This window comes from Rutilus rutilus, assembly GCF_951802725.1.
Source record: "Rutilus rutilus genome assembly, chromosome: 9".
NCBI lineage: Eukaryota > Metazoa > Chordata > Actinopteri > Cypriniformes > Leuciscidae > Rutilus > Rutilus rutilus.
This window is the reverse complement of record NC_140223.1, coordinates 9,401,131-9,427,020: the sequence shown is the minus strand read 5'-3', so window position 1 is coordinate 9,427,020 and position 25,890 is coordinate 9,401,131. Positions and strand designations below refer to the sequence as shown.

The 25,890-nt window shown below is 37.0% G+C and overlaps 1 protein-coding gene across 1 annotated transcript; it reads right to left on the bottom strand.

Moving 5' to 3' along the window:
* Nucleotides 1–892: 892 nt before the first annotated feature.
* pax3b (paired box 3b) lies at nucleotides 893–25,100 on the bottom strand (the record flags this gene model as incomplete). Its single annotated transcript, XM_084418627.1, has 9 exons — nucleotides 893–1,019; nucleotides 2,814–3,042; nucleotides 8,904–9,091; nucleotides 9,181–9,346; nucleotides 9,422–9,621; nucleotides 22,476–22,625; nucleotides 23,177–23,303; nucleotides 23,475–23,710; nucleotides 25,016–25,100. The coding sequence occupies 9 exons, from the start codon at nucleotides 25,098–25,100 to the stop codon at nucleotides 985–987; spliced, it is 1,416 nt and encodes a 471-aa protein (XP_084274753.1). The 3' UTR covers nucleotides 893–984.
* Between the last annotated feature and the right edge of the window lie 790 nt (nucleotides 25,101–25,890).

The following is a 25,890-nucleotide window of genomic DNA, read 5'->3' as shown; positions in this document are numbered from 1 at the left end:
GGGGGGGGGTTAGTTATCGTGGGGATGTACAAACTTAAATGGCAATCTTAAGCATATCAGATAATATCAAATCAGTAGAAATATATTTATTAAAAATAAAAAAAGTCATTTTCACAGTGCATCTTTACAACACCACGAATAACAGCACCGCTAAAGGAATTCTTTTTGGAATGAATAATAAAACAGACAGTATGATTTCAAACTCACTTTAAAGCATCTATGCATCTTTTTTTGAGTCAAAATGAGTCAAAACATCCGTTCTTCTCCCGAAATGTGGTTTTGTCTTACCCTGATTAATTATGGTAAGCCTGTTATAAGTGTTTAGACCTGACGGGATGGTTTTCGTAAGAAATTGTGTACATACGTCACTCGCCTGTGTGTCTCGTCATATCTGTAAATAGAGAAAAGTTACACATGTATGGTTTGCGAACTTTCCAATCATCTGTCATTAAAAAAAACTAAAACATCATTCAAATGTCAAGGAATGTGTTAGGAAAAAGTTCATTGTCGGCTCTAAAATATTTCTTTTGTTTACAACGTGGGCAGAGAGCGATGTGTCTGGCATCATGAGAACGGCCGATCTCGTTCCGCGCTCTTGCTTTGGACGGCTGCGAATGTCTCGTATGAACGTGGCCATGCATTTCGATTTCTCATATTGCACTTAAACATGTTTTGCAGTAAAATCATACACAAATGTCTCCTTTTTCATTTTGATTCAACTTGTCTTGTTGTGTTTTCTGGGATTGTGGATAATTCAACTGGAAGGACTTTTGAAGAAGAGTTCAAGGGAATGTTTTAGACAGACAAAAGCCCTTTTGATCTGCCGGCTGTGTGTGTGTGGCTGCATGTGCCATCCTGTGGCGTAACAGTTTTATTTATATTGCCAAGTCAAAAAAAAAAAGGATTTCAGTCTATATCTGTGAAAAGTCCTAATTCCGGCTTTGAAAATGCAGGACTTTGGGACAGTTGAGTTGCACGACCCGTTCAGGCAATTTCAGGCCTCAGATAATGAAAGGAATCTAGAAGAAAAGAAAAAGAGGATTTTGATGAAAATGTATCAATAAAGTTATATGATTTGTTTGAGTAATATAGAGCTTTAGTAATATTTGGTCTGATAATGTTTGAGTTACTCCAGCTGCTGGACTCTAAAAGAAAGCATGTGCCGTTCATTGGACACAGTAATCAGGCTGGCAAACGCTGACCCTCCTCTTCATTAAAGAGCTGCCGTATCTGTGCGACGGCCATTTCATCCGAGCGTAACTGTATGAGCTGACTGTGAGCTGGGATAGTGAGTTAGACAAGAGCAGCTGCTTCTCATCATGATACTGCCACAGGAGATTAGCATCCAACCATGACATTCACACACACGCAAACCCAGTCCAGATATTACACAATCAGACCTCTGCAAATCACACACAACTATATCCAAACATCTGATGTGAGCGTGAAGCCTTTTACCCTCTTATTACATGTTCAGGTTCAGAATATCAGGTCACGAACAAACTGCAAGTATTGGGAGTGACGATCACATTTTGGAGATATTCTGTCAGTGTACAGATGACACTGTCACTATCAAAATGATAATGATCGACATAACGATTATTACTGTCTCGCGGCTGTAAACGGGAAATACACGTGCTAACTTTGACTAATGAAATATCATAACTTATTTGAATTTTATATTATCATTATGCCATATTTATAGAGTGATTTTGAGATTGTCTTTTTCTTTTTTTTTTGATAGCCTTAATAGGCTATATATATATAGATATAGATATAGATATAGATATAGATATAGATAGATATATAGATAGATAGATATTTGCTTAGTGATGTAGGCTGTTGCTATGAGCGATTATTATAAAGACATATTCTTTTAGATATTCTCTATATCAAAGACATTCATTTTATCCATATTTTATATGAAAACATTTTTATCTACATATTTATATATAATTTTATTGATGTTACATATGTATGTTATAGTATATATATATATATATATATATATATGTAAATACAAATATTGTAGCTATATAAAATATTTGAATGTCTTTAATATAGAGAATATCTAAAAAATAATGTTTTTACAATAATAATGAATATTTTATAATTGTATAATAATCGTTAATATATATAAATTTTACATATTTATGTTATAGTGGATATATATATATATATATATATATATATATCCACTATAACATAAATATGTAACATCAATAAATATAAAATATGCCATATGAAATATGGATAAAATTAATGTCTTTGATATAGAGAATATCTAAAAGAATATGTCTTTATAATAATCGCTCATAGCAACAGCCTACATTACTAAGCAAATATATATATATATATATATATATATATATATATATATATATATATATATACTCTGTATATATATGAACGATAATTATAAAATTATAGATGCCGAATAATAATTTAGATTAATCAAGATTTATATATAATATATATTTATATATAATATGTATAATTTATATATAAATTATTTGTAATTTATATCTCGTGAACAGTGTAAAATTGCTGGTACTGGTGTCAGATTTTAAAGAAGAAAAATAATTCATTAAAGTTTGTATTATTTGCATTTCTTTTTGGCCTTTTTTGTTTGTTTGTTTATTGAGAAATAAATTGTGCATGCAGGGAAAATATGGAGTTATACGATCAGCAAATGATGCAAACTAGAACTGGACACACAACCTCCAGATATCAGAGCATGTGCACTCTAACACTCAGCCTGTAAATCAAATAAGAAGGTTAAAGTAGGCTGACAGTAATAATAACGACCTTACTTTGTCCATACTGGCTGTACTGGTAGGGGGCGCTGTGCTCTGTGCTGTAGAAGGAGGCCGGGCCGTAGGGCTGAGGACTGGGCAGGTTAGAGAGGACAGGTAGAGTCGACAGGTTCTCGACGCGCTGAGAGCACGAGCTGCTGACGGACACACACGAGTCCAGAGACGACAGAGGAAACTCAGCCTGGCTCTGGTGTGTGACTCCAGCTGGGGTTATTAGTCCCATGACCTACAGAGAGAGAGAGAGAGAGACTTCATTCGAATCACACACTGTCTGTTCTACGTAGTATGAGAGGATGGGATTAGTGCATTTAAAATCATAATGATCACATTTCACTAGTAATCATACTCGGTATTTGTAGAAAAATGGGAAAGGTGCTTGTAATTTTTATCCATGATATAATCTGACATTTCCTTTAACCCTAAAACACAATGCAATGCAACGCATAATTCAAAATACGGGGAAAACACCAATTGAAAAAAATCATCAATACAAAAAATTCTGTCATATTAATGAGTGTCCTCTATATGGACAGGTCTTTGGTACAATATGCACAAAATTTAATGTTGGCAGTCAAAGCTGTTTTTGAGAACTGCTGGTATGCAGTAATAAGGGACTCGAGACGCTGTGTGTTGCGCCTCTAGCCGCGACTGTATTGTTTAAAATAACACACACACACACACTTGCATGCAGATATCTGGGTAGATCTCTGTGACCTGCAATTGATCAGGCAAAAACAATAATTGAATTTGGGGATTTTTTAATCTGATTCTAGGACTAGAACAGAACCAGAGGGCAGTACAGTGTGTGTGTGTGTGTGTGCCCTTGTTTATATTACATTGTGGGGACCAAATGTCCCCATAAGATTAGTAAAACCTGAGATCACCTACATTGTGGGGACCAGCCAGCGGTCCCCACTTTTCAAAAGGCTTATAAATCACACAGGATGAGTTGTTTTGAGAAAGTAAAAATGCAGAATGTTTCCTGTGATGGGTAGGTTTAGGGGTAGGGTTAGTGTAAGGGGACAGAATATACAGTTTGTACGGTATAAAAACCATTACGTCTATGGAGAGTCCCCACAAAGATAGTGAACCAGACATGTGTGTGTGTGTGTGTGTGTGTGTGTGTGTGTGTGTGTGTGTGTGTGTGTGTGTGTGTGTGTGTGTGTGTGTGTGTGTGTACTCATTATTATTTAACCTAGAAAACACTGTGCTGCATTTCAGGAATGTTGCATGTGTGCTCTGGGGAATAAAAGTTCCTGAAGCATAATTGAATCTACCACCAGAATTATGGCCAAAATAAACACACACTCCAGTCGCTGCACCAAATAAGCACCTTAACATAGAAACAGAAAGAGAAAAGCATGTCTCCCAGGCTACAGGATCCTATTACATCAGAGGACACAGTAAACGCAGCACAACACACACACACAGACACACGGTCACGCACATGGTCTCGCTTAAACCCTTTCCCAGAGTGACATGTGCCGAATCAGGATGGAATTCTGTTTCCGAAGCTCTGGAAGATTTTCACTGCGAGTTTTGGAAAATTTAGCAGGCAACAGAATTTTTGGGGGGGATTTACATTAAATTTACATTGTTGCTGGATACTATTTAAACAAAAAAAATGTCATAAAAAAAAAAATCTGAGTTATAATCTGGGCAGTGTGACCATAGATGTGTATGTGTAGATGAGGCCAAGAGGCCACAACATTGCACAGCCATGGTCTATTGCAGATATAGATATTCATTCATGTGTATAACTTGTGTATAACTTATTATAACTTGCTGTAAAGTAGTTACGGACTGGTGTTTACATCCCCATATGGTGGACGGCTTACGGCCAATAAAAACAGCCCATAAAAACAGCTGCTAATGATAATTCTATCTATGTATATCTATAAGTGTTAGACTGTTTTTTAGAGCAGTTTTTGCATTTAACCCTTAAACAGGCAAGAGCAGAAAATGATAAGCAACAAATAATTTCATGTCATTTTTTATATCATCTGGACTTAAGTAAATCATGTCCAAAATAATTTTTGAAAAATGGATTTTATGAGTTGTGACTCCCAGATCACATTGCCTGTTTAGGGTATAGAAAAAGGACCAAATCTATAACTGTAACTGTCATTGCATGTTTAAAACAATTATATCCTATACTTCAACTCATATAATGTTGACATATTATATATCATTGGAAAGCTTACAAACGCAAGATTCAGCCTGTGAAAACCGTTTTGAAATCGGACCTTGCGTTACCATAAAAATGGTTCAAATAAAATTGGTAAAATGGTAAAAAAAAATTGGATTTAGGTCAGGCTGACTAATTGATCACAGATAACTTGAAGCAAATCATGTGACCAGCATACTCAAGACAGACAGGCTGTATCAATTTAACCTGTACATTTTATAATTTGTAAAAAAAAAAAAAAAAAACTCAGAATACAAAGATTGTTGCAAAAATGAATACAAAGTTAATCCCTTTTTTATACCCAAAAGTGGCAATGTGACTCAGGTGTAACATATATTTCAAAACGTGCTAAATAACACCATGAACAACATTTTTATACATTTTCTTTTTCAGCACCTTAAGACAATGTTCATAATGTTAGCAGTGTTAGTATTATTTTTTCAAAAGAAAAGTAAGTTTAATATATATTTACTTATCTCAAAATCTGAATGTCCTGCACCACTGGCAGCCATGTTGGATTTAGGTCAGGCCGACTAATTAATCACAATTTGTTTTTAAACAAATCATGTGACCAGCATACTCAAGACAGACCAGGCTGTGATAAATGATAAAAGGATTTGATGAAAAAATCATTCTTACGCCCCAAAAAAGACGACAAACACTATGTTACACCCAGATCGCATTGCCAGTTTTAGGGTTAAGTAACATTTCCAATAAAATTGAATTAAGTAGCTTTATTTTTTTAAGTTTCATTTAATTCACTATAGCTTCAGAAAATACACATTACATGGGTTTGTAATATTTACAATATTTGGTGGTTGTATGTACACAATATATACACACATACATTCATATGCATATAGCACAGATCAAAAGGCTGCATACAATTTATAATAACTGGTTTCTATTGTAATATATTTTAAAACATAATTTATTCCTGTGATCAAAGCGGAATTTTCAGCATCGTTACGCCAGTCTTCAGTGTCACATGATCCTTTAATATAATATTATAATAATATCAATGCTCAAGAAACATTTCTGATTATTATCAGTGTTGAAAACAGTTGTGCTGCTTCATATTTTAGTGGAAACCATGACAGGATTCTTTGATGAATAGAAAGTTCAAAAGAACAGTATTTATTTGAAATAGAAATCTTTTATAACATTTTAAATGTCTTTACTGTCACTTCTGATCAATTTAATTAAACCTTGCTGAATAAAAGTATTAATTTCTTTCAAAAAAAATACATGCAAGACAGCACAGATTGAAAGATCTATCTCAATATTCCACTGGGATGCTTTGAATCTTAACAACATTTTTCACGTATTAGTATTCCCACTGTATGGATGATGACAGCGAGGATGTGAGACTGTAATACATTCACACCCGTCAAACCAGTAATTCACAGCGGACTGTCAGTGTTCTTGACAAACACCCCCGTGGAGGAATTGCTGCGCTCCTTTTACAAATGAGAAACATGTGTGGGTCAGCTGTCCGATCTATCACACTGGGTGTGTGTGAGTGTGTGTTCTGTGCTTTGCCTCGCACGGTCCAGTGATAAAGCTAAAGATAACCGAATGAAAAATGGCCCGTGGATGACCCGCGATGGAGGAATTTATCTGCGTCGCCTTGAAGTGTGTAATAGTTTGTACAGAAGCCAGAAGAGTCCATTAAACTGACACTCAACTGTGGGTCAACAGGTGGGATCCACTACACCTTCACTGAGTCACTCTCAACTGGATGTTTTTAAGTGTTAAGGGCTTCACCAGAAATATAAATAACATTTATCACTTTTGTATGCAGTGGTTTAGGGTTTGAGCTCTATCATGCTGCCAATTACCACAGGAAATAATGTTGCTAGACAGTTTGCTGCTCATAGTTTTGATTAATTTGTCAGGTAAAACGTTTGTTATCTGAGCTGTTAAGTGTCTAAATTGTCCTTTTGGGGTGGGACTACTTTTCTGTGTTGATGAACTTCTGATAATACATTACTGACGTAATTCCTGTGAATGGAGTCAGCTTCATGTGAAAGGCTTAATATAAATGATTAATAAAACAAATGTTTCATTAAAAAAAGTCAATAAATAAATTACATTTCTCCATTGGTTTATATATATATATGTGTGTGTGTGTGTGTGTGTGTGTGTGTGTGTGTGTGTGTGTGTGTGTGTGTGTGTGTGTGTGTGTGTGTGTGTGTGTGTTGAACAACTAACTTTTGTATTTTTCCACAGCAAAAGAAGTCCCATATATTAAATATTTATAAGTAGTATTACATTAAATATTATAATTTAATAAATATTATGAAAGTTATACAAAATTATGCAAATATTATATTACAAAGTAAAATTATATCACATATCAATATGAAAATTAAAGGGCTTATTAGGGATATTAAATCGGGCTTTTTCTGTTGCCGGGCCGAGACATCAGATCTGCAATCCTCAATTGACATTTGAAAATCTCGACTGAAAACACATTTGTTTTCTAAGGCTTTTTAGTTTTTTGTTATTATTGACCGTTGTCTTATGTTCTGTTTTATTATTTTTATTACGATCTGTAGACTGCTTTTAACTGTACAGTCCTTTGGTCTACTTTGTAGTTGACAGGGCTCTATAAATAAACTAGACTTCAGACTTGATCATTAAAATAATATGAATTTATTATATTATATTATATTATATTATATTATATTATATTATATGAATAAAACATATTATGTAATATATTATAGATATATTAATATTAAGAATATTATTAAATACTATATATTATAGCATAAATGTAATTATATGAATATTATATATTAGTATACATATATTAGTATGATAATTTAAATAATATGAAATTATTAAATATTATATTTTGTAGATTTTTCACTGAATATATATATATATACATATAGTATATGCTCGCGTCAGAAGATTTGACATAACATTCACACAACATAACATGTGTGTGAAAGTTTGGTAAGGGATTCTATCATATTCAAGACACATGCAATGTTATGGACATACCTTTAAAGCAGTGTGAGTATGATTTTATTTTAAATGTGTATTTGTGATGCTACACACTTGGCTGCTGGATGTCCATGATAAGTGTGTTACTGTATTCAAAATAAGGGACTTTATTTTCTGCGGTAATCAACATCAGACCAATGATGCTTTACTTATTCTATTTTTATTATTCTATTTTTATTTCAAATCCAGAAGTTATAAGCAAATTTTATTAAAAAGACGTTTTCACGTTTAAACACAATTTAAACAACGTATTATTCAATGCATTACTTCTATATAGTTTTATATATTAAGCTGCTCAAGCAAGTGATAAAATATTTAACCATGTACTTACAGTATATTAAAATCGCAAACATTTTAAATTAAAACAAAAAATTTACAAAAACAGCCGACTCTCATGGCTTTTCTTTTGCATTTAAATTTGAATACAATAAATCTTGCATGTCACAAATAACTTGTCTTTCCACCTCCACGAATGAGACGAGTGTTGTTCACTGTGTCGCCTTGTTGAGGTAAATTATAGTTTTCCTTGCTTTTTTTTTTGTATTTAATTAAATACATTTATGGTGAGATTATTATATTTTCATGTCAATCTGTGTTCATTTTGACCACGAAACATGCGCTGTCACTTTAATTCAGCGTTTGCAGCACAGCAGAAATAGACTCGATGCGGAAACGATCGGTTCCACTGCTGGGTACGCACCGCAACTGGGACGGATCGACGGACCGCATCCGCGTGCAGTGTGAAAGCTCTAACCTGTTAACATGGGTACGGAAAAAAATACACAATATATTGCGTAACGGAGTATGTGTGAAACGGGCATAAATGGTCTGGAAAAATAATAAAAAAAATGACAAGAAAGTAGTTCTGTGGCTTTTATTACCTGAGAAGACAGTCCATTATGATGCGTGATGGAAGAGTTGGCATGACTGTTATGAGGTCCAAAGGTATCTGAATATCCTGCGTAACCATGGCGACTCGAGAGACAGTAGGAAGCCCCGCCCTCTGGCCCCGCCCCTCCTGAACTCTGATGCGGCGGGAGCGGCTGAGGTCTGTGTACAGTACTCGAATCTGAGAACAGATACAGTCACCAATAATGGTTACACAATACATCTGAATATATTTTAGGTCAAATTGGAATTTATATATAAAATGTTTACCTTGAGAAAGGCCAGCGGGTGGGTACGGGCTCTCTGACAGCTGATACGGGGAGAGACTAGACATAGCCGGATGTGAAAACCCACCAGGGATCAGGTGATTGAATGCCATGATCTGATTGGCTCCCGCTTGCTTCCTCCAACGAGCTCGTCTATTACTGAACCACACCTGAGAAAAGACAAACATGAAACAGTTCATATGGAATTTTTAATTCTGTCTATTCGTTTTGAGGTGTATTTGTACCTGTACTCGTGCCTCTGAGAGTTTAGCTCTCTGAGCGAGCTCTTCTCTGGTGTAGATATCAGGGTAATGCGTGCGTTCAAAAGCTCTCTCCAGCTCCTCCAGCTGTTCGGCCGTGAATGTTGTTCGACTGCGCCGCTGTTTCCTTTTCAGCGGCAGATCGGGCTCAGATTCCACCTCTGAACCTTCATCAGACGGACTCGCTGAAACGCATGCAAAGTATGCAAAGAATAGAGAATTTGTTATTAGATTATTTCGAAATTTATTTAAAGGGGTCATGACATGAGAAATCAAATTTGCTTTGATCTTTTGACATATAAGAGGTCTTTGAACCATTAAAACATAAAACATCCTGCAAGTTTAACCGGTCCTACTCCGAGCGGGATTCGAACGGGATTCAGGTGCGCTAACAAGGACGCTAAAGGACGCAGTCACTAGCTCACCACTTGAGATCATGGGATTGAGGTTTACACGCACAGTTCTTGATGGCCTACATCCGTTACACTCACCCCCAAAACCTCACTCCCAGCCGGGTCACGGCACCAAATGTAACGAACAGTCACACATCATTACACCATAGGCCCCGCCCACTGGCATTCTGTCACTTGACGGCTGACATTTGCCTATACACTTGATGTGAGTGTTGTGTCAAAAGCAAATAGAATCCATTATAATCACTGGCACTGTCTACACTGGGTCCAGTATTCAGATGCGTGTTCAGTTTCTGACTTACTCCACGCACTTGAGTCTGTCGACAACAAGACAAATGGAAGAATGAAAGAGCGATCGCTTTGAAGTGTCCAGTTTAAACAGCTTGTTTGTGTCTCTGTAGAGACTTCAGAAGGATTCCAGCATCAGAAACAAGTGGATGGTTCATTTTATCGCATCAGAGGATTACATATTTGTTCGGAGCATTTTGATTTGTAAATGAGTTATAGTGTGATGGAGAATTCACAAAGAAACTTTTGTTGACAGCAACTAACTTTACTGGTTCTGACAGCAGCTGCATCACAACAATTTCATAATTATTTGTCTGTAAATTATGTTTTTTTGCATTTTTTTTGTTTTGTTTTATGTTGTAAAATTTTTTATATGTTGTATAACTTTCTAAAATTCTATAAATTAAATAATTTTCTGCAATTTTCTAATGTATAATAAAAACAAATTAAACATAAATATTTTAATTGGATTGGGTTTTTCACTATTTTGGAAACAACAGAGGTTTATGGTAAATCGCCACTTATACAATCATAAAAGTCGTCGACCTACAAAATATAAAAATACAAACAAGCAGAGGCACAAAAGACATTCCTCAACAGGCAGAACTACAAAACAAACATGCTTAAGCAGCTTTTTCTCATTTTTATTGCTGTAGCGCTTTTATGAGGGAGAATTTGATGAGCTTCTTCATATCTTTTCTTGAAAGACTTCAGTACCAGGCTTATTTCTGTGCGTCACAGTAATTCATTGTCTGTTTTTTATCTGTCATTTTGCCTCAGTAACTGAAAAACCAAAGTGCAACAGTCAATAAAACACAATTTGAGAGAGCTGCAGGAGGGAATATAAAATGTGCACACAAAAAAAACAGGATGAAAGGGGAAATACATAGGAGAAAAGAAAGAAGCAATGCGCTGGATGATCATAATATTTAATGGAAAATAAGAAGAAAAACCTATAAAAGAAAACAATAAATCAAACCTGATACATGTCTTCGTAAAAAAAAGTTAAAGTTGAAATGTTCTTGTTTTAAACAGAAATCAGCCATTGTACCTATGAGGACTCATCGAGAACTATGGGAAATTCCTACAATTTCACAGGGATTTGGCTTAGGAAACGCTGAACTCTGTGGAAAACTGTTCATCAGCCTGGAATGACTTCACAACAACACATGCCAAAAGGAGAAGCTGGAAACTATATATTCATGGGGCTGGAATTAAAAGAGATTCATATTTATTTAATTTATAATCTTCAGACATTGATCTATTAGTGCATCTCTCTCCCTCTCTCTCCTTCTCTCTTCCCCTCAGTCTTTGTTGGATTGATTTGCACGCTCCATCTGTGGAATCCGTCACGACGGCCAGGGCTCTCAGCGGAGGCCGTCACCTGCCCTGGAGGGGGTGGAAGGGGCATACAGAAGGCCAAAGGTGGGTGTGTGTGGGGCAAAAAGGGAAAAGGCTGGGCCAGAGTAGTTCAAGTGCTAAATCTCTTCAAAAACCCATTCACAAGAAGCACAGAAGCACCTGAAACTTCAGATCTGGATGCGGACACAGATAATTCAAAGATCTGAAATCCATTCAAATCTGATTCTGATCCATCCATTCAAGGAATGAGAGCTGAATAATGAGTCGTACAGGGTTTTCTAGTTCTGTGCACTCGCATAAATAGGCATGAAGACTGATCGGTCCTTTACAGGCAATCTGCAGGCAATCACATCATTACCACATGGCACAAGCTGATTGGCCTGGATGAGATTGCTTGCTTAACATTTAAATAGTCTGGTTCATTGTTTCCTCTGAAACCCTCCACCTTCCCCAGCTCCACCTGCCTAGATGTACTGTATGTACGTCTATTTATGCAGCAGCAGCAAATCTTACATGCTCACAGCAGTGTTTCTGTGTATCTATTAGCAGTAGCAAGTCCATACTTGTTCTGCAGCAATAATCAGCAGGAGCATTGCAGATCTAGTCCGACAATACCGAACACATCAACACTGCCATATTCATCAACGTGCTAAAACTATTTTGAGAGCTGTCATGATTGAAATAACTCTTTTGTTTGACATTTTGTTTTGTTTTGTTTTCTGTGTGTGAAAATATGCAAAATGCAAATATACAAGATTCTGTTTTCCATCAAATAAAAGTAGATGGTGATTTAAACTGTGAAAACTGGTAAGTGGAGATATTTATACAGGATTTAACACTTAATTTAGTTTTGGGGTGTAACCTAATGTATTTAGGGTGATTCAGTTACTTTACAAATTATATATATATATATATATATATATATATATTAGTGCTGTCAATCGATTAAAAACTTTAACTAGATTAATCACAAATTTTTTCTGTGATTAATCGCAATTAATCGCAATAAAAAAAGAAATGTTTTTGTACGTTTTTAATATATTTTATAATGTAATAATTTCACAGTTAATCAAATTAATGTAGAAACAACATAAAGACAGTATATTTTAAATACTTGTTTAATGGCATCTTTTTATGAATGAAGGCCAGTATTACTGATATTAATACAGCTACTGATTTTTTTTCTTTTTCACATTTATTAGGCTTCAAAAATATAACAGTTTTTAATTTAAGTGAACTTAAAACAATGCTAACATAAACCCATAATAAATGTCATATTTATTCGTGCCCTTCCTGTCTTAACAGTTAGGAAATATACAGAAATTTAATAAAGTTATCAAAGTTATGTGCAGTCTGCACTGCATAAACTATAAATTAAATAGTTAATCCTTATTAAAGCTACAAAAGTTATTTAGTCAACAGCAGTGAGTCATTTTCTCTGTTCCCTTTGTTCTTTAACTTTACTGACAGGAAGCTTTATTGGCTGCTGTCCCTTTAAGAGCAGACACACACACACACATGCGGATCTCACCGTTTATATACTGTCTATGGATCTCACACGCGCCTCATTCTCTCGCAACTCTTTGTTCATTTTAGACTTTATATAAATCATTTAAGACTGCTCTTATGAGGATAATCGACAAAACGGACATTTTGGGATTGTTATTGTTATTGTTAGTTCAAGCGCGAAAGAGAACTGGATTCTGGCGCCCTGTCTATGTGTGTGTGTGTGTGTGTGTGTGTGTGTGTGTGTGTGTCACATAAGGACATTCACAGACAGCGCATTCTCTTGTGTCTTGCCGCGCTTGAAATGTTTAAAAGCATTTAAATGAATAAGAGCGTGATCATAAAATGTAAAGCTAGCCAACGGATGGCAGAAAAGACGGATGCTGCGTTAATTGCGTTAAATATTTTAACACGTTAAACCAGACAAAAATTAATCGCATGCGTTAACGCGTTAACGTTGACAGCACTAATATATATATATATATATACGCAGCAAACCAGCTGCGTTTTTCTGTGCTGTTTTTAATTAAATTTTTTATTATGTTTGTAAATGTATATTCACATAAATGTAAATATACCCTAGACATTAATGATATCAAACAGCGTTCTCACATCACGTCAAATGATTGCAATGTGGCAAATTGGAAAAATGCAGTCTCAAATGAGATTTGACACCAGAAGGGAAGATTATCAGTGAACAATAATTTTGATCAGGTTCTCACACAAATCTATTGTATGACTTGAAATATTGCGCACAAGTTGCATGAACTGCTTTTATGATATTTTTATGGTGCTTTTTGTCATTTTAGGAGCACTTTTTTGTGTCAAAATGTTCATGATCATCTGGTTGCAAATAAGTAAGCACTTGCAGTTTTATATTTTTGCTGAGTGAACGAGAATCAATGCAAGTGAATAAACAGAAGGAAAGAGCAAACAGTAAACACAGGTTTAATTCGGGCAGAAGAAAACAGACCGCAGGTTTCTAAACACACAGAACCAAAAACCCAAGCGTCATTGAAATGGAACCTCTGGACAATCTAGAGATATTCTGCCTTCTGTAAATACACAAGAGTGTGTGTTTGCCTTTGCATGTGTGTGTGTGTGTGTGTGTTTCAGGTCTTTGGCATGTAAAGTTAGCGTGTAGTGCACACAAGTACATGTTTTAAGGTCTTGCTTAGATATTTTAGCCCTCCGCTATGTAAACGGTGCGGTCACTAAAAGCATCTCCAAAGTTTCTTTTCAGCTCTGGGCCCTCGTCGCTTAAATTCAATATTTGGAGGCGAAACATCACCCCGAGCACATTTACCTCGTGCGTCCATGCACATAAAATCCGCCTAATACCGTGGGACGGCAAATGCATAAGCACTTGCACTTCTTATGAAACCTTTATGAAAATAAGACTTAATATCCTAAGTAATTTTCCTTCTAAAGTAAATGCATCTTAATTTAAGAACGTTTACATTTTTGGAATGGGAAACAAGACAAAAATACTGAGGAAGAAAATCCTCTTAGCTTAACTTTGGTCTGAGGCAAGCGGCAGAGGTCCAAAATAAAACCATATGTGCGCTCTGAGTTTGTGTTTTGGTGTGTGTTCTTCTGATTCTCTTGGGGGCAGGTAATGAAGAGGGCTAATTGAGCCAATGACATGCCCCCTCGCCATCAAAAACGGCCCAAAAAGAAAGACAAAGAGGGGAACAAAAGAAAGCTTGGGAACAAATGCAGCGTCTCGAAGAGGGGAGAGCGAGGCGGGTTCGTTTCAGCGCCGAGGCCGGCTGAGTGACTGCCCGACTACATTAAGCAGTACATAGAGAACTAACAGATGCCGGAGACAGAAAGGATGAGTGACAGCTCGTGGGCCCATCTGCCCCCCAGCGTTTAGGAACAGAGAGAAACAGAGGGAGGACTTGACTTGCTAAAGAGCAACTGTGACCCTCGCAGCTGCCCTCAAACAACCACACGTTTCAGCTCTGAGCCAAATGTGCTTTTCGTCTGTTTAGCCTCTTTTTCTTTGCTTTTTTGGTTGTGTGACTTATGTAAAAGAAGCTAGTGTGTATGCAACTATAAACATTTCGAACAGTGGTATGGTGCATGCTATGGCCTCATCATATGGCACGTTTAATTTGGCGACTGGCATCAAGTTGTCAATCACAGATGATTATTTTGCAGCTTGAATCCAAGTTTGTGTAGAAATGCATTGACTGCGGTTCAAAAGCAGCCTTGGGGAACAAAATAAATGCAGCCTTATTGGGGAACATGAGAGAATTTTTCTTTTTTTTTTCTCAAATTTTAAAAATCGAACCAACTCCAAACTTTTGAATGGCAGTGTGTGTCAGTCCGATCAAATAATGAGTCAAGAAAAAGACTGTTGTTAATATATTACTTCACACTGGAGATGGAGTGCATTGCATTGTAGGATATAGTAGTCCATGCGGTGTGTATTGCACATTTGGCAATTCATTTTGTGCACACAGAAAAAATTTGCATACTATGAACAGATTGTAAGATTAGTATGCTATTGCAAACATAGTCAGTGTTTTATGCTGAAGGGAATAGGAGTTAAAACAGGAAGTGGTCACCTGCCTCTCTAAACATACACCAATGTGACCTTTGCTCCCTGGAGGTCAAACGCCAGTGACCTCAAACTGCTCTGTTTACCAATTGAAAACACATATTCAGACAAGTGTTTGCTGACTGTGTCCTATAAGTATTCACCACCTAAAACAAGTTTTTCTTAGCAAATTGATAAGGAAACTGCACTTTGTGATTGGGTGAGTTGATTCATATTTGATAATAGGTTCAGTTATCAACTATCCAATAAATAGCAGCCGTCCTGAACTCTCTCTGTTGTTTTCGTGCTGTCTGTGTTATAACTCTCACACACACACACACACACAGTAATTTTGCCTTCAGGGCCTGAACACAAGCAGACACGGATTCCTAAGTCTGCTGACCCTGACACTGCACACTGGACACAATGGAGACAGTTTGGTTTGGGGGGTTTCCCCGCATTGTCCATCTCACTGTAATCCTTTCACTAGCCTGGGTGCCAGCCCGAACCCCGCCCACAATATTTTTTGGTCGGGAAGTTCGGTCTGGACTCGCTCCGTTGAGGAGCTATTATGCCCGAACAAAAATTGTTCGGACCAATCAAATTGTCAGGGCGGGCTTTATACGATGATGGACAGATGAGCAATGCAACGTAATCGTCCACGTCACCAAAGAGCGCTTGATTTGAATTAGTTTACAACAAAGACGACTGCTGCTGGAGAATTGAGATTTCACGAGTTCACATTTACAAATAAGTCAGATAGAATAAATGCGTTTATAAGATTTCACACAAATAAGTCGATAGAATAAATGCGTATATGACGTGCTGTCCGAGGAGAGGGCTGTGGGCTCGGTAGCCATGCTCCCCCGTATTCCTGGTTGTGAGAGAACAAGACAAGAGTGAGGATTCGGGGTGGTGGAGGGATGCTGAAAAACTGTCAAGGAGTGTTAGGTAAGTTTACAGAGTGAATATGCTTCCTCATGCTGATAGATAGGGTAACGTTAGACATGGTATTGTTTGATGACAAGTTTATATTGGATTGATTATTTGTACGTGCTCCTCCCGAACTTTGTTTATGAAACATCATGTGTAGATTCCGCCATCGCGTCTGTTATATCGACAGCGCATTCATTTTAAAAGAGGAACAGAGAGCCGCGACATTTTGTTGGTTGAAAATATGAATGAAGAACATGCGTCATTTACTCCGTTGCTCTGATTGGTTGTAGGTCTATCCAATTGAGTGCAGAGTTTTTTTTTTTCCTGGTTTGGTTGAGACACGCCCCATAATCAAATCTCTATGGAAAAGTATCAGACTCACATTCTGACTAGAATTGAGTATGACGACGTCAGGCTATCCTTTCACTGTCTGTCTCTCTTTTTATCAGAAAAAGGAAACAATGTATGCATTAATATCTCAAATAAGATAAAAATGTTACTCTGTAATCCATAATTTCACAATTCCAAACCCACGACCAAATTTTTCATATGTAACTCCTCCTAGAGATTACAAGCTACAGCTTCGGCATCTGATCAGACTGAAAAAAATCCCATTGAAGATTCCTTCCTTAGCAACGCCTTAGCAACGCCTTAAATTCTATCTAGCACCAACGCCTCAGAAACCACCCCACCCGGAAACCACTTAGAATACCTTAGGTGTTTGAAGTCAAAGTCAGTTTTTTTACATTACACATAGGTCCAGATTTACTAAACAGGGCAAATTAGCATTAGCACAATCCCATAAAAGCACCGATGGGAGTGGAAAGTTCTGCACGTGATATACTGACTACACGCAAATTAATTCGGATCATTTCCATAATGACCAACACAATCTATTAAGAGCAGCGCAAATAAGCGTCTGGTTTAAGACATGCTTTTTTGGTGCTATAATGGCGCTAATACCAGTAAATTGACTAGCGCAAACTAAATCATTAAATCACCTTGCATGATTTATTTAAATACTCTCCTCCCATGAATTTGAAAGGGAAACTACAAATGCAAAAATAACCCTGTCCGCGCCGTTTAAGCGCAAATTTTTCACTGTGTGTCTTAGTAAATCTTGACAGTAGTTTTTTAACGGTAAAAGAAGGTTTGCGCTGGTGCAAGCTGTTAGCAAATCTGGCCCATTGTTTCAAAGCAGCGTTACAGGAAATCATGATGGTAATATTTATAATATCTTAATATATATTTTGCAATGATACAAGCAATCAAGCAGTTGAGATTTTCTATATCGTATATAGGCCTGTGTGTTTATGCATGCGGATAAAGTAGGAGATACTTGTATATCCAATAATACAGTTCACATTTTTGCAATGATATAAACAATCATGCAGCCGAGATTTGCTATATAGTATATAGCTTTATGTGAGTATACTGTTTTTATGCAGGTAAAGTATCTGTAGACCACACAGAACATCATAGCAACCGCCTAGCAACCACTTCTCAAGTACTTAAACAACATCAGGCCTTAATGAACGTCACTTTTCAATGCTGTTTTCAGTCCAGGCTTTGTCTTGCCAATTTGGTCTGGACGAAGTTTCCTTTTTTAGGTCTTCCTGGTGGTGCATTTGTGTTTGTGTGCTTGTGCGCATGTGCTTGTGTTTGCTTCGGCTTTCAGAGTAAATTACGAGCCGCTGACTGCACACTCCATGGTGCCACACAAACCATCCTGCACTGAGCCAGTTGGCACTGTTTGTGAATGCATGTGTACGTGTGTGTGCATCCATGCATGTGTTTGCATGTTTGTGCATGTGCATATGTTTGGCGGCGTGTGCATATGTGCGTATTATAGGATTGTCAATCATTTTACACTTTTTAAAGTAGCATTTTATATTATGGCCATATTTAAATGCATCAACTTCAGTATAATACAATGCTTTATCCCAGCTAACAAGGAACTTTGGCTAATGTTCTGGCAAGGTTCTCTGGTTACACTTTATTTTAAGGTGTCACTGTTACAATGTAATTATATATTTAAGTACAGAATAATATTATTTAACAACATGTACTATAGGGTTAGGGTAGGATTAGGGTTTGGTTGAGGGTTAGTTGCATGTAATTGTGCATAATCTACTGTTATTACTATGGTACATGTAACATATGTAACAAGGACAATGTAAAATAAAGTGTTACGGGTTCTCTTAAAGTTCCAAACAAACATTCTTCCAGTAAAGTTAATAGGACGTTCGTTCAAAGTTATCTGGTCTTTAATTATGCTTTCAAAAATCATTCATGGATCTTCATTTTAGTTGCACACTTTGTAAACGTTGTTCCAGAGAACATTCAAAAGTAACATTCCCAGAATGTTTGCAAAATTCTAAAATGGAACTGTGAATGTTCACACAACCAAGATAATAAATTTCCCTCCCCGCACACACGCCAACATCTTTGAGTCTTTAAGATGAAATATGGAGCCAGTATGAAGGAAAGGGTTCAGGAATCAAGCTGCTGCCTGTTCAAAAGAAGGGTGTAAAGGCTGAACTCAACTTGCCTGTCTGTGTCTCCCACAGAAGGAGGGGCGATGGTGGGAATGGAACGGACAGACAACGGCCCACAGATATTAACCGAAAATGCGCCGCGGGCCAAGAGAGGTAGAACGGGGCATGGGGAGGACGGAGGAGAAAAAGAGCGAGGCGTGTTTGACTCATTGGCCAGATGAAAGTGAAGTTCAAATAAAGAGCCTGATTTAATCGGCTCGGGCAACTCGTCTTTCTCGGATCGCGAGACGGGCAGAGCGTGACGGACGGGCTTTGTGGAGGCGCGCATGACGAGAGGCTCGCCCCCATTGTGACTGACGCTCCGGGCCATGAAGGAACAGCCGAGGAGAACACTGGTCCCTATTGACCGAAATAGCCTTTAATAAACTCCCGTCGCCATTAAGTGTGACACTGCATCCCGATCAGTATTATTTAGGGAGCTGAAGTGGTGTTAGCAGGGCATTGGTGGCAGTCAAATAACGTTCACCTTAATTAGTCACGCAGAGATAGGCTGTTAGCTCATTAAATATCATTATAGAACAGCAAAACATCAGTCACTCCAGCTGTTGGCTTCATCCAGAAGGCAAAAATAGACTCTTTTACTCTATTTTTTAGGCCTCTTTGAGCAGTAAATGGTACAGCTGTCCTGTCCTCTTAACAATTCATGTGTTGTCATATTTTAATAAGTCTGCTTTAATAATTTCCCCTTCAGAGTTCCACAGAAGACAAAAGTCAGAAGTTTGGAGTGACATGAGGGGGAGTAAATTATGACACTTTTCTTTTTCTTTTTTCTCCAAAATATGACCAAATATAATTTTTCGTATACACATTTAATTTTTTATTATTTTAAGTGAAATGCTGAACTCGCAGAATGAATCTATCCTTGCAGCCACAATAAACATCCTCTTTCCAGATTTCCAATGTTTAACTCGTTCTGTGGTTTTTGTCTCACACTCTCTTCATGCCTGTTGCCATAATATTTGTCAATTTATGAATTATTACTTAATCTTACTCATTTTAATAAAAATAAATGATTTCTGTACACTACCAATCGAATGTTTGGACTACTTAATGTTTATTATGAATATTTCCACATTTTAGAATGATAGTAAAGTCATCAATACTATGAAACAACACAAATGGAAATATGATAATTATGCATTGTTCAAGGAATTAAATTGTATAGAATCCAGCTCTACACATTGTGGACATTCTCTCATGGGGTGCTATTAACACTATGGAAGAATTCCACATATGTATTCTGGACACTTGTTGTGTCTGTCCATTTTTTAAAAAGTGTTTTGCTGAGAAAGGCACAATTTTATTTACATTTACTTTTTAATAATTTAGCAGACACTTTTATCCAAAGCGACTTACGAATGAGAGCAATAGAAGCAATCAAACTAATAATAGTGCAACAATATGCAAGTGCCATGACCAGTCCCAGTTAGTCTAGCACAGCAAGATTGTTTTATCATTTAAATTATAAATTATTTTTTATATATATATATATTAATGTACAACACTTTTTTAAGAATTTTCAAGCACATGTAGAAAAAAACCCTGTAGACTGATGGTGTAATTTATGTCTTTTGTAACTGGCTGACCAATTCCAAGTGATGGAAACCTTTATGAGTTGTAATCACCATTATAGGCCCTAAATTGTTCAAGCTATTTTTAAAAAGATTTAATAAATGTCATTCTTATTAAATTTGTTAGAGGCACATCTTTCCAACAACTTCAGATCAGTTACAATCCTGCCAGAGTTCTGTCTGGAAACTGTCTGAATGTAAATTTAAACATTCATCAACTCACACATTAGTAAACAGAAACTCAAGCATGGTTGCTTGATGTGAGAGAACAAATAGGTTCATTCTCGTGTTACACATGTTTGAGCTTCAGCAAGAACCAATGAGGTTAATTCTCGTGTTACGTAGCACGTTTGAGCTTCAGCAAGAACCAATGAGGTTCAGTCTTGTGTTACGCAGCACGTTTGAGCTTCAGCAAGAACCAGTGAGGTTAATTCTCGCGTTACGCATCACGTTTGAGCTTCAGCAAGAACCAGTGAGGTTAATTCTCGTGTTACGCATCACGTTTGAGCTTCAGCAAGAACCAATGAGGTTCAGTCTCGTGTTACGCATCACGTTTGAGCTTCAGCAAGAACCAGTGAGGTTAATTCTCGCGTTACGCATCACGTTTGAGCTTCAGCAAGAACCAATGAAGTTCATTCTCGTGTTACACAGCAAGTTTGAGCTTCAGCAAGAACCAATGAGGTTCATTCTCGTGTTACGCAGCACGTTTGAGCTTCTGCAAGAACCAATGAGGTTCATTCTCGTGTTACACAGCAAGTTTGAGCTTCAGCAAGAACCAATGAGGGTCATTCTCGTGTTACGCAGCACGTTTGAGCTTCTGAAAGAACCAATGAGGGTCATTCTCGTGTAACGCAGCACGTTTGAGCTTCAGCAAGAACCAATGAGGCTCATTCTCGTGTTACGCAGCACGTTTGAGCTTCTGAAAGAACCAATGAGGGTCATTCTCGTGTTACGCAGCACGTTTGAGCTTCTGAAAGAACCAATGAGGGTCATTCTCGTGTTGCGCAGCACGTTTGAGCTTCAGCAAGAACCAATGAGGTTCATTCTCGTGTTACGCAGCACGTTTGAGCTTCAGCAAGAACCAATCAGGTTCATTCTCGTGTTACGCAGCACGTTTGAGCTTCTGAAAGAACCAGTGAGGGTCATTCTCGTGTTACGCAGCACGTTTGAGCTTCAGCAAGAACCAATGAGGTTCATTCTTGTGTAACGCAGCACGTTTGAGCTTCAGCAAGAACCAATGAGGTTCATTCTTGTGTTACGCAGCACGTTTGAGCTTCTGAAAGAACCAATGAGGGTCATTCTTGTGTAACGCAGCACGTTTGAGCTTCAGCAAGAACCAATGAGGTTCATTCTCGTGTTACGCAGCACGTTTGAGCTTCTGCAAGAACCAATGAGGTTCATTCTTGTGTTACGCAGCACGTTTGAGCTTCAGCAAGAACCAATGAGGTTCATTCTTGTGTTACGCAGCACGTTTGAGCTTCTGCAAGAACCAATGAGGTTCATTCTTGTGTTACACAGCACGTTTGAGCTTCTGCAAGAACCAATGAGGTTCATTCTTGTGTTACGCAGCACGTTTGAGCTTCTGAAAGAACCAATGAGGGTCATTCTCGTGTTACACATGTTTGAGCTTCAGCAATAACCAATGAGGTTCATTCTCGTGTGCGATCTCTTTATTAACTTTTTGAAGTGTCAAAGTGTCAGTTGTGTAGCTGTCAATGGAGGGACAAAAATCTCATCAAAAAGATCATTTGTTCCGAAAAATGGACAAAATTCTTTACAGTTGTAAGTTGTAAGGCAAGTTGAGTTAAATTCTTTATTCTTTAAGTTGGCTATAAAAAGTGTGTAGGATCCACTCACATCTGTCAGCTAGAATCCCCTCAATACTGTGTCCGCTCCTGCAGGCGATTTCTTCTTGCTCACGCTTTTCGATGTCCTCTTCATCCTCATCCTCCTCCTCGTCACCTCTCCCTCCATATCTGCCTCTCATGATGCGGCTTAATGAACTCACTGAACAAGAGTTGAACAGAATGTTATGACAATGATGATAATTGTTGTTAATGTTTTTTTTTTTTTTCTTCTTCAAGCATTCAATAAAAAAGTTGAACAGAATGTGTAAGTGCTCTTATTATGTTTTCTTTTTACAAAGAAATAAACATTTTAACAACGTTCACAAACGTTTCAGTAATCACAAAAGTTAGACAACCAATTAACCAGGGTGAGTAATGAAATACTTGTGGTAACTTAAATGTTGAAAACAGTTCAGCAACTTGAGCAATTAAACGCTCGCGAACAGAAATCGTGTTCGAGCGCACATTGACAAAAAATATTGTCATTGTTTATTTATCTTTTTTTTATTTTTTTTATTATAGATTAAAGAAATTTTAGAAATAAACTTTTTTGTTTAAGCCCTACGTCTTTGAGATAGCCTATAGTTGACGGCTAACCTGATGAAATAGCCTAAATCTATTTTTAATCCCGTAAATGTCAGCAAGTAGCCTAACATAAATAATTCGCACACTTTCCTTCGTGTAGCCTATTTAATTATGTTTATCCCATACCTGATGGTACGTTGTCCCGGTCACAAATCCCCTCTTTGAGCAGTTTATCCCGAATTTCCCAACTGAATATTCCGGGATTTTCCCGTTTATATTCCTCAACGCGCTTCTCCACATCTGGAGATGTAGTCTGTTAAAAATAATATAAAAATAAAAAACAGTCAACAATGTGCCTGATTCAGTTCAAAGACCCTCGTTATGTCATAATGTCAGCGCTTTCGGTCGACCAGTTGCTTTGAGTTTGCTCACAAAACTCCTGCGCGCCAGCTGTAATAGATGAATCCGCACTTCAGGGCCTCACCTTGGATTTACTCCCGCCGATTGCTCCAGGCCGGATGGATCCAGTCTCCTGATACCGGCACAGAATTTTGGAGACGCATCCGTGAGAGACTCTGAGCTGGCGGGATATCATGCACGGCCGGATCCCGTGATGGGCCATCTCCACTATCTTGTGCCGAATGTGGTTCGGTAGAGGCCGGCCGTTGATGAAAACTCCTCCGAGCTGGTTGACTCGACCCTGACCCATCGGAGTTGAAACTGCATCGAAGCAAACTCAAGTGATGTCAGAGACGGTCATCGAAGTATGCACAAACATGATAGAAAAAATAATGTATGCTGTAGTTATCCCTAATCAACTGAAGTGTGCTAGGAAGAGCCTAGGCTCCATGCATGTGCATTTAATTCCCTGACATAATTCGCATTGCCTTAAAAACACATCAGTGTAATTGTTTTAAAGTGTAAGGGGTTACACTTTATTTTAAGTGTTACAGTGTAATTATGCATTTAAGTAGGCTAGCGTGTAATAATAATTAGCTACATGCACTTACTATAAGGTTAGGGTCAGGGATAGAGGTTAGTTTAGGGTTAGTTGCGTGTAATTATTCATAATTTATAGTTATTACTACAGTAACTACATGTAACGTGTAACATGGCCACTGTAAAAGTGTCACCGTTTTAGGTAAAATTAAATCGGTGCAAATTGGTTACACTCAAAATAGCTTTTTGAATTGCATTAGAATTTAGTTAAATAAAACAAAATAGAAATGTAAGTAAATATGCGAAAAAGTTAAATGGAAACAAATCTGTTGTTAATGATGAAAACAAATAAAAATAATTATTCCAGTTAAATATGTTCATAGCCAGACCTTATACTGTCCAACTTTTGGTTACATTTTATTTGGTAACACTTTATTTTACAGTGTCATTGTTACATATGTTACATGTACTTACCTTAGTAATAACCCTCATCCTATACCTTAACATGTAGTTAGCCAACTTAATATTACTCTGTACTTAAATGTATAATTACAGTGTAACAAAGACTCCTTAAAATAAAGTGTAACCAGTGTCTTTGTTACACATTGTATAGGCCTATGTGTTTAGGGGTAGTTGCATGTAATTATGCATGATTTATAAGTATTACTACAGTAACATGTAACAAGGACACTAAAATAAAGGGTTACCATGTTGATAAAAATAAGTGTTAATAAAGTGTTTTAGAGAAACAGAAATCAACACATTGGTCTGAAGAACAGAATGTAATAATCTAACATCAGCTATTGTTTCTAAATAAGAAGGGTTAGAACCACTGAAGAACATTTCTTTTTATTTCATATATTTTTTTTATAATTAAATAATTCAATTTAGGCTTTTAATGTTGTAACAAAATATGTGTAGCCTATGTATGTTAACAAACGTTTACTAGCTTAAAAACATTTAGAAAAATAACATCACCGTTTTCAGCACTTATGCAACCCCAATTCCAAAAATTGTTTAAATTTCTACTACTAAATTAAATTATTTTAATGTGCATTGTTTTTAATGTAGGCTAATGTATTTTACCCTCCATAGGGAAGCCAGTGCGGGGATAGTTTTGAGAGAGAGATGGACGCATCATCCTGGGAACGGTCCCTGCCAAGCCGTTCATTGTTGACTAAAAGTGCACTTCAGGCAAACCACCAGGGCTTAAAAATGCATGTAAATATTCCACGATCAAAAAAACAAAAACAAAAATATAAGCTCCAGTGATCTTTTTGTATCCCTCAAGGAAAATAGAGAAAGTAGAGGATGGAATGAAAAGTTATCAATCAGATACAGCCTCTCCACGTTTGTGGTCCTTTGGTTGTTCTCATTATGTGAGGAGAATTATAATCGCTGACGCCGCGTTATTGTTATTAGCAGACGTTTGGGATGAGCGCGAGTTCTCAAACTACTGAGACATTCATTAGTTTGCAGAGACCTCCTTGTCTATTACTCGAACAGCGCGTTCTGATTGGTCCGCAGGATTCCGTAACCGAGAGCTTATTGGTCGAAGATGTACACTTTTGCTTACTGAGCGTTCCAAAGTGGACTTTGAAGATATTTCAGCGACTTACAGCTAATAGATGACAAAATTCTACTGAAAAAATATTAGACTACTTTAAAAAAAGGAATAGAGCCTATATATTTTTTTTTTTTTATTATTATTTTTTATTTTTTATATAGCCTATATATATTAAATCAATCTTGTAACAAGATTTATTATAACGTATTTTAAAAACAGAAACTCAGAATGAAGCAATTTAAATGAAAAGTTATTCATGATTGACTGATTTAACTCTCTCAGTTCTCTCTCTCTCACACACACACACACAGTGACTTCAATGACATGTGGCTCTTTTGTTGGACTAAAAAGAAACTTCAAATGTTTTCTTTCTGCCTGCGCGCGGGGACAATGG